Source organism: Henckelia pumila, chromosome 1 (assembly GCF_033568475.1).
Source record: "Henckelia pumila isolate YLH828 chromosome 1, ASM3356847v2, whole genome shotgun sequence".
NCBI classification, from domain to species: domain Eukaryota; kingdom Viridiplantae; phylum Streptophyta; class Magnoliopsida; order Lamiales; family Gesneriaceae; genus Henckelia; species Henckelia pumila.
This window is the reverse complement of record NC_133120.1, coordinates 101,621,842-101,631,416: the sequence shown is the minus strand read 5'-3', so window position 1 is coordinate 101,631,416 and position 9,575 is coordinate 101,621,842. Positions and strand designations below refer to the sequence as shown.

The window sequence follows — 9,575 nt, the reverse complement described above, 5'->3', positions numbered from 1 at the left end:
CCCATTGAATTGATCAATATAGATTTATATTTATAGTGTTGGTTGGATACGATGGTTAAATTCAATATTCATCATAGCTTCCAAATTTAGCACAAGTATTACTTGAAGATGACCGGAGGTGGATCTCCTATATAAATATATTATATGAGTAATTGTTAATTTTTTGTGAGCCCGATTGATTCAACCCATCTTTTCACAGTGAAATGTAAGTTTTTATGCGTTGGTTGGACAATAGATTTGTCTCACAAAATTGATATGTGAGATTATCTCAAGTTTTGTAAGTTGTGCGGGCAAATTTCACTCTTTAGTGTTGTAATATGATGTAATTTCGTTATTCGATGCAATTTGTACTTAAAAAAAATCTTTGTGATATATATTGTCATTGTCTTTAAAATATGGAATTTTGGGCATGTTTTAATTTGAATGAGTGAATGACTTGGTGAGCATATATGCATGATCTCCCGTTTAATTTGGATCATTAAATGGAGATTTTTTATGGTGCGTAGATAAAACGAAACGACATATATGGATCATATATAGCTAGTAAGTGAGTGGCCCTTTTCAATGAGTAATAAAAATCAGCTAAGAATTACAGATATTAAATTGGAGTATTTAATCTTTAATTTAATGATTATGATTAATTTTAATCAAACTCATACATATATATCTTTTTTTTCCAAAACTGTATCTTTCTTTCGTGCAGAATTTCAATTACTGTAAAACTATTAACCTTCCCAGTATTAATTAATCTATTTAAATAAACATCTTTTCCAAAACTAACTCTAATTAATTACTTTTATACTGATCATAACTGATAAGGTGACAGTTACATTCTCATAATAAGGGATTAAATTTGTCATCGTCCATATAGTTTCGTGATCGATCATTATAAGGCACAGCCTTGTTTCGTTTTTTTTTAAAAAAAAATTATATGACAATTAATTTCACGATACTTCTACAATCTCTTGAGTTTTTAAGAAATATGAAGGATAAAAAAAAAGTCGAAATTTTGTATGAAAAAATAGGATACACCAACGGACTAAAATCTTAATATATGTAAATAATATTTATTAATAAGGAAGAAATAATGTATGTATATGTTCATGCATGTATGAGTCAGAGAATTAATAGTAGCCATGACATAATTACATTAACAATATTTATTGCATTCATTATAAATCAATTTTTGATGTTTCTTTTGTTGTCATGGTTGAGTAGTATATCAAAATATATATATGCGTGGATTTGTAAAAGGTTTATGTGACAAAACTTAGGTTATTTTATAGAAAACTTCACTATAATGTCGGGAGGGGCCCGGCCCGTTATAATCATGCATGGTTTGTTTATGTTATTTAAGATTCAATGTTGGGGAAAACAATAGAATGTTTCTGCCCAAATGCAGTCATTATCATCCCAATTTGCAATTATCCCTCTCCACCAACTTTTAAATTTATTGTAGTTTAAGTGCATGAATTCATCTAAATTGGTAATATATTTCGAGACTAAATTCCAAATGCCAAAGACCAATTGCATCACCCTTCCAAAACAAAAAGAAAGATTCGAACTTCTAAAGTTTAATTTAAACATCCATCACCAAATTAAACTTTATTTTAATTTTAACAACTGACGAAGAAGAAGAATGAGCAGATTGAGTACGTAAAAATAATCTCGAACATTACACCAAGTGATCATTTTCCATGTTAATTTTTAATCAAGTGATTTTCCCTTTTTATGAATGACAATTAAACTTTATTTGGATATGCAATGACAATATAAAAGACTAAAATGAATCACAATATAACTCGTGAAAAAAGACTTAAAAAATTGATATACCAAATTTATAAATTTAAAATCACACTAAAAAAAGAATACAGTTGCCTTTATGTCACTAAGTTGTTGAAAGTTGATACGCTATAAACCCAGCAAAAAGTATTACACATTGCCTGCGATAAAACGGTTGACTTTCTTTTACCTCCGACCTCTTCCCCTGTTGTTCCTTCCTCGAAATCCACCTCTCCTGCCATCACTTCTGCCGCCGCCGCCACGACCACCAAGACCAGGTAGTTTCAGCGACCGTACACCCCTCCTCTTTCCAGGTCGCCTCTCGTCATCCTCATCACTCTCCATGTACTTTTTCGAGCTTCTGGGATTAAAAGATATTTCCCGGGACCCTCCTTGTCCATGTTTTACAAAACCCTTTGGACGATCTTCCCGTTTCCTAAGAGCTAACCTTTCTCCCAAGGGCAGAGAATCCTCCTGTCCAAGAGACTCATGATTCCTGAATGCTTCTGCATGCCGATTATCCTTCACTTCATAAAATCTGAACGGATCGACAAAATACAAGGTATGATCAATCTACCGGCTATATTAATATTCTAGCTAATTTTCTTGAAATGTGATAAAGACTGGTTAGAAAGAGATGATGGGGAACCTTGGAACTCGGGATTTCTTCATAAATTTGGTATTGCCATTCGTTTGCTCATCTTCTGCTGATTCGCTACCTGATGGTACATCAGAACCACTAATACTCTGCTCATCTTCTTCAGCAAGAGCTTCAAAATGCTCGTCAAATAATGATGGTTTCTTTGCAGGTGCCGCAATTGGGTGGAAAGCCAAATATTCTTGTGAGAACTCATCAACCTCAAAGTCCTGAAAAACATTTAAGAACAAAATACTCAGATCAGATACTGCGAGAAACAAAATTTGAGATAGAAAAAAAAGATTGTAATAATTTATGTATAATTTCAAGATATTTTCGAGTAATTCTTGATACATGGACATTTTTCACAAATATCAATAAAACAAAAACTTGAAATCACAGGAAATTCAATAAAAATTAACAGGAGTTGCAACCAAAAAGCACTTACTTGCTAGCTCCTCCTAATGGAGCCCGCTTAAATTACCTTATTTTCAAACATTGGAGTAAATCTCTCGTCTTTGAGAACCTCACTGGTGAGACCCTTCTTTTTCTTTGATGTCTTCTTATCTGGTACTTTCAGAGTATCAATATTATCAGTGCCCTTCTGATCATCAAGATTTTCATCTTCTTCAAGAAGACGGGAAGCCAAAGTTCGATTAACTTTTGGTAGCTTCCTCTTGATCTGCAAGAAAATATTACCATAACAAAAGCTTCAAAATAGAAGCAAAATACGGCATGGTTTCTGTAAAAATCACAAAATGAATCTCAAACAGCTTACAGTGATTCGAGTGGCACGTTCAGCTTCCAATTTCTCCTGTTTTTTCCTCTCTAAATATGTATCATAAGCAAAAGGATCTGCCAAACTTTCTGCCTGCATTCACAGTCATCATAGCCGTGTATTAGATCTAAACAAGAATCTTGTATGATAATTGAAATCATAAAGCCCTGTGAAATATTTTTTCCAGAAATTAAGCTGCATAATTCACACACCAATCCATGAAAATAACACACTGTTCACTTTATGAATATTATCAAGATTTTAAAAAAAACACTTGTACTTGGGGGGAGGCAGGTGGCCCATTTGAAGATGCAAATATTACCTTTTTATACAGCTTGTAATTGATAAAGAAACCATGCATGTAGGCTCTTAGAAGATTGGTTCCAATCAAATTGGTCAAATTCAACTTTGTCAGGTCTTCTTTCGTCAAAAATTTGTAATCATCATAAATAGTTGTTTGTCCATCCTCCTCAAGCTCTTCCTATAAAGGCATGAATAGGATTTATCGATACCGAATAGGGCTCAAACGTACAAGATGATCGACAAAGCAGCTTAATGAACATACAGTTAAGTTCTCTAGATAAGAACACCACTTTGGTGCAGGTCCAAGGGCTGGTATGAAGTAAGATGGTATTTGGCTGCTATCCAGAGCCAACAAAATCAATCCACTACGGCTGAAGACACAAGTATCATTAATTTTTCCAGCAGTTGGTTCAATGCTAGTCATACCTTCTCCCTGAAAAACATAAAAAGGCCATCTTAATTTGTTCTGGGACAGGCAGTTAGGTAACAAAACAATGGTAACTTAGTGGGCCACAGAGATTCTTAGGCCAAAATTTCAGCACTATAGCAGCACCTTTTTTCTGAAAATGAATGCGAAAAAACAATAAACCCAACTGTTTGTGGTGTTCTAAATTTCTAACGAGAATCTGCGACATGAAAGACCGTTTTTTCACAAGTCTTTCCCATTTGTTGACATTTGGCTGCTATCGTTCATAAAGAAATCATAGTGCCAGCGAAAATATTTACAGTCAGACTTAACAATAAGTCTCTTAACAGCTAGACTTGATAAGGATTTGTAAAATAACAATTTAAGTTGCCGTACATTAAAAACAAACAAACAAACAAAAAAACACAAAACTATAAATCCCATAACTCTATAATCATCAATGGTTGATGTAATGACCCTAATAGAAGAGCAGGATACAGTCATCTGTCAAGTATTAATCACAAAATGTGGTAGAGAGTCTTACAGTCTCAGGGTCCCAAATCCTGACAATGTGCTTGTCAGTAGTTATTAATTTTGCTTGCTCAGAGTTCAGAGTTTTGTGCCATCTAATGTTGAGGATTGGGCTGCCGTACCTGCAAAGCAAATTAAAAATAATGATTGAAAAAAAAAATCAAGTAATTAAATTCATTTGAAAGCAGTTAGTGAAACTCACATATGGTCCTTTATCCGAACAGGATTAGATGAGCGCAAATCATAAATAAGAATCTGCGAGATTAATAGCAGATAAGAAATGTAATTTAATATTCGAGGTAATGAAAATAGCAATAAAATATCCAACAGAGATATTCGGCAGACAAGAAATTCAAAAAAAATGGTAAACACAGTTACGTCGTTCTGATCGTTCGTTTTGTGCAGCAGATGTTTTTTGCAATATCTAGCTTTCATATCCACATTACATTACCTTTGTATCACAAATAAATAATATGGTCTCAATTGGTTAAAAAAACGGCCTTTATTCTAGCCATGGAACGTCTATTGATCATCACATATACTGATATACACCCATGGAGTGAAAATATCACAACAAAGTGCATCCAAGGAGCTTCGGTGCACCAGATTTTCTCCACAAAAAGTACCCATCCCTGCAAGAACTGGCTGAAATGGGGTACCACTACCAGCATAGGGGAAGACTTAATCTAAATTTATTCAAACATGCTAAAATGTCCCACCAGTGGCAGGTATGTACAGTTCAAGCTGTCACGTAAGATGATTTTGGACCATAAATATTAGAAGCTGAAGTCGAGGTTATTAATCTGACAAGCAACAAATTATGTAAAAAAAATCTGCGTTGTATGTCATGTATCGCCAAACACAGATTGAGAAAACTAGTGTCACGCGCTAAATACAGTAAATGCCAACACAAAACTCATCAGTAATTAGGAAACATAAGTAGACATATTATATTGGAGTTCTTACGTGATGTCTGTGACATTTTTTCATTAATCAGTACGCTATATTCAGAACTACAATGCAGAAGACATGGTAAAGCAAAGGACAATAAAAGAGAACAAGTGACCAACACAACATGATTGTAGCCAAGGTTAACAAGGCACTTTCACAACCTTTCCATTGCTGCTTCCTACAGCCATTAGGTAGCCTCCATCTCCATTAAACTCAATCGAAGTAACCTCCTACATGTATCACAAAATCAACATCACCATAATATTTAATAAAGGGGTGAAATTATTGAGACAACCTAGTAGATGGAAATAAACATGAGTGAGCAATAAACTAGATCCAATTTCACTTGAATAGATCCACACCAAAATACAGGGTATTGTTATTTCACATAAGGTGATTTTTTAGGGAAACAAATTTAAATAAGTTAAAGACCTAGAGAGAGCATCGGCTTGAATTGAGAGGGAAAAAAAATTAGTTACCCCATCTATGTCGCCGGAGGAAGCAACAGCATCTATCCTGCCTACAGAAGACCTCGTTCTCATATCAAAACATTCCACAGCTCCATCCTCACCCCCACCAGCAACTAATCCATGCACCTTGCTGGGTCAAAATATTGAACGAATTATGTTATACAGACAATATCCAACTACAATACAACTTAAAAAAGGTGCAGTACAGTGCCATGAAGGAAAATCAAGTTTCACAAACCTTCGAGAAACTACATTCAAAGCTGGGGATTGTGTGTTGAGCGACGAAAGAAAACGCCCCTGTGAAAAGATGTCACTTACTAGGAAGAGTTGAACAGAAGCATAGAATAAATAAACACCTAAACTTTTAAGCTTGTCGTGCAAAAAGGAGCGAACGACAAAATATGAGAATACATGCATAATGAAACAATAGCGAATTTTAGCTCAGATTACTGACATCAAATAGAGAGCAACAAATTGACAGGTAAGAGATGATTCCTGTCCCAGGGGAAATAGTACCTTCTTTCTTGATTGCTGAGTCAAATATTATTAACAGGTATTGAACAAGAAGGAAACCACATGTGAAATGATGAATGGGGTACAGAAATGCCTCACATACAAGAACAAAAAATGTGACCAACAAAAACAATTCATGTGGGGTGGAGGCGAACCAAATTAACACTAAGAGGGTGTTTGGGAGAGCTTTTAAGCTCTTAAAAACAGCTTTTAAGCTGTTTTAGAGCTTAAAAGCTCTCCGAATCTGTTTGGTAAATTTTTTTAGAAACATCTTATAAGCTGTCAAAATAAGTTATTTGACAGCTTATAAGCTGTTTTTAAAAAAAGTAAGGGGGAGGTACTTTTTTCAAAAAGATCTTATTTTAATATTCTATCTCTCTAAAATATCCTTAAATATTTTAATAAATCTCCATCATATCCTCCACCCATTAAATATTATTTTTTTAAAAAAATCCAAATCACATAAATTTTTCTAAAATAAAATATTATAATAATTTTATTTTTTAATATATGTTTATTCTAAAACTATTTTCATATATGTATAACTCGAAATATTATTTTCATATAATTATACCCTTTTGGTAATTTCGATGATAAAAAGATCTTATAATACCAAACACATCAACATCTTTAAGTTATTTAAAATAAGTTTATCCAAACACTTTAACAGCTTATTTTTAAAATAAGTTCTAACAGCTTATAAGCTAGTAAAACAGATTTTAAGCTCTAGAAGCTTATAAGCTCTTTTTAATAAGCTTAGCCAAACACCCTATAAGCCAATGATACCCAAAAGGAAAGACCAAAAATTTCGAATAAATCCAATGCCTAAAACATCAAACACATAAAAATAATACTCGTTGAGGGAAAAATTAGCTATACACCTAATTCATTAATCTAGCTTTCGAAGACAATGGGAAGAGGGTGATGAAAACAGATATTAAAGCATTTTCAAAAAACTGGGAACATAAATTGAAGCAAGACAAACCTGTTCCAAGTTTATCCTGTACATATCTGGAGAAGAAGCAGCACAGATAAGATCACAAGACCAGCAATCATATGTCATATCTCTGCCCATCCTGTTGAGAATAAACGCATAAGCCATCGTGAAACTAATAAACAAATAAAAAAATACAGCAGCAAGAAAAATAACTCTCAGAATTCAGCTACAAAAAGTTTATTACTCAAAACTAGGACTGCCTAGTTAAAATTTAGTTTAGTCAAACTATTTCAGTGTAAATTGGGTAGCCAAGCTATGATATGAATATATATCTGATGGTTAGTATATTTAAAAATAATAATGCAAGTGTCCTTATTTCCTTGTATAATTATCTCATTGTAAATTTCTAACAAATTAAATGTTCAGTGTGCCAATATGAATCCATAATTACTATAGCAGTGCAAATTCAAAAGTAATCATAGGATCATCGCACAAGACCCGTGTCACATGGTCACATACACAAAGCATGCATTAAATAAAACAATGTGATTATGTGAGAGAGGGAGAGAAGAGACCTTGGGATTCGCAGACTGTAGTGACTTCCATATTTTGCATGGAGACAAACAGAGCGATCAGCGCAAAGAAATACAAGCTTTGCATAGTCATCATCTAACACCTAGAAGAGATCAAGAATAAGCACTCAGGAATGCATAAAAAATATGTGCGTATTTAAAAAATAGATAATTATTTACAAACTACAATCAATGTCATTTAGGAATGCATAAAAATATGTGTGTATTTAAAAAATAGATAATTATTTACAAACTACAATCAATGTCATGCGCAGTTGCTACAGTTAGAGCATCGTATAGTTCCAAGGCCTCTTGTCAAAAGTATTACCTCAAAATCAATTATTTCTGAAATCAAATGCCTTTCAAACTTCAGGGACAACTCCCTCAACTCATATACTTTGACTTGTGGTGGGTAAATGCCTGAATTAATGAATTATAAAAAAAAACGTCAATACATAAAATGACATTGTTAGATAGAAAATGGATCAATCAAATCAATAATTCACCTGATGCTATCAGATATTCTCCATCAGGGGTCACCTTAATTCTAGTCGTAGCAGTTTCAAACTTCAAATCTTGAATCAAATCTACCCTCTGCAGATAATCTGGAGACTTAGGTAGAAACCAGTTATTGCTACTAGTTATTGCTAACAATCACTGTACAAAACATACAATGACAAAGATTATCTAATTCTAATTATATCATTTCGGATGTAATTTTTGGTTCCAGCAGACTCAAATGTAGAACATGAATCCCAAGAACAATGAGAATTTCAAGTTAAAGTAGCTTGATACTCAAATTTCCTCAAAATAAAATAAAGCTCGAATCCTCAAGCTTTTCCAGAGGCATCTAAAGTTTCAAGCAATTAAAACAAACGATGTCTTAATAATAGTTTCTCTTCAAATTTAAGTGATTTGATAAAAATTTTAGCTTTTGTGTATATGTGTGTGGGGGTAGAGGTGGAGGGTGAGTATCCGGGCGCTAAAAGCAGCAATAAAGCTTCAACAACGAAAATTTGAGTCGTTAAATTTTCACCTGGGTTCTTACGAAGTGCTCTAAGCTTCTTGGGAGGAAGCCACGTAGCTAGGGAGCGATTGTTGGCTGCGACAGAGTACATTTTCACTCCATTTATGGAGGTTGATTTCAAGTTACCACCTTCATACGCCATGTTTTCTGAGCTCGTTAAATCTTTGATTTCGTAAATTGGCTGGCAGGATGTGGCGGCGTAAGGCGGCCGCAGAGCTCTTGCGGCTCCAGGGGGTTTTAGTTTTTAGTAGGGCTATGGCTATGTGTAAATTAAAACAGATCCATTATTGATTTCTTGGGCTTAGTATTAGACTCTGTCACTTTGGGATTTGATTCGGTATAAAGACTAAAGCCCATCATACTTTGCAATAATTAACTTGCAATACCAATATTTAAAATCTCTGTTTTGAGTTCCATCGAACGATTTTCACAAAATAAAAATTGCCCCGCCAATTAATTGTACGCTCATCGGTTTCAAGCTTCAAAAATCACGGTGGTCACAACCAATAAAGAAAATATAATATAGTAGCTTAGCATAAAGAACAAAAGTGTTACTGCTAATGAGAAAAGACATGAGATGGCACGAGAAAATCATATATTATCGATGGGAAAAGTTGTTATAAAAAGGGGAGATTTCTCAAATAAAGAGAATGAGGTGATTGAGAAAA

The 9,575-nt window shown here is 33.8% G+C and overlaps 1 protein-coding gene across 1 annotated transcript; it reads right to left on the bottom strand.

Moving 5' to 3' along the window:
• Positions 1-1,849: 1,849 nt before the first annotated feature.
• LOC140877229 (uncharacterized) lies at positions 1,850-9,169 on the bottom strand. The gene is made up of 16 exons (XM_073280761.1): positions 8,917-9,169; positions 8,387-8,485; positions 8,209-8,300; positions 7,884-7,984; positions 7,357-7,447; positions 6,097-6,155; positions 5,868-5,988; positions 5,550-5,618; positions 4,640-4,692; positions 4,451-4,559; positions 3,763-3,933; positions 3,520-3,678; positions 3,198-3,290; positions 2,904-3,101; positions 2,432-2,649; positions 1,850-2,320 (listed from the first exon to the last, which is right to left on the bottom strand). The coding sequence occupies exons 1-16, from the start codon at positions 9,047-9,049 to the stop codon at positions 1,969-1,971; spliced, it is 2,118 nt and encodes a 705-aa protein (XP_073136862.1). The 5' UTR covers positions 9,050-9,169; the 3' UTR covers positions 1,850-1,968.
• Positions 9,170-9,575: the final 406 nt, after the last annotated feature.

Excerpts from the sequence above, each read along its gene's own strand:
- LOC140877229 (XM_073280761.1), bottom strand. The coding sequence starts at position 9,049 with ATGGCGTATGAAGGTGGTAACTTGAAATCAACCTCCATAAATGGAGTG. Across the intron at positions 7,985-8,208 it reads CAGAAATAATTGATTTTGAG|GTGTTAGATGATGACTATGC; the intron begins GTAATACTTTTG and ends GATCTCTTCTAG. Across the intron at positions 2,321-2,431 it reads AAGAAATCCCGAGTTCCAAG|ATTTTATGAAGTGAAGGATA; the intron begins GTTCCCCATCAT and ends CGATCCGTTCAG.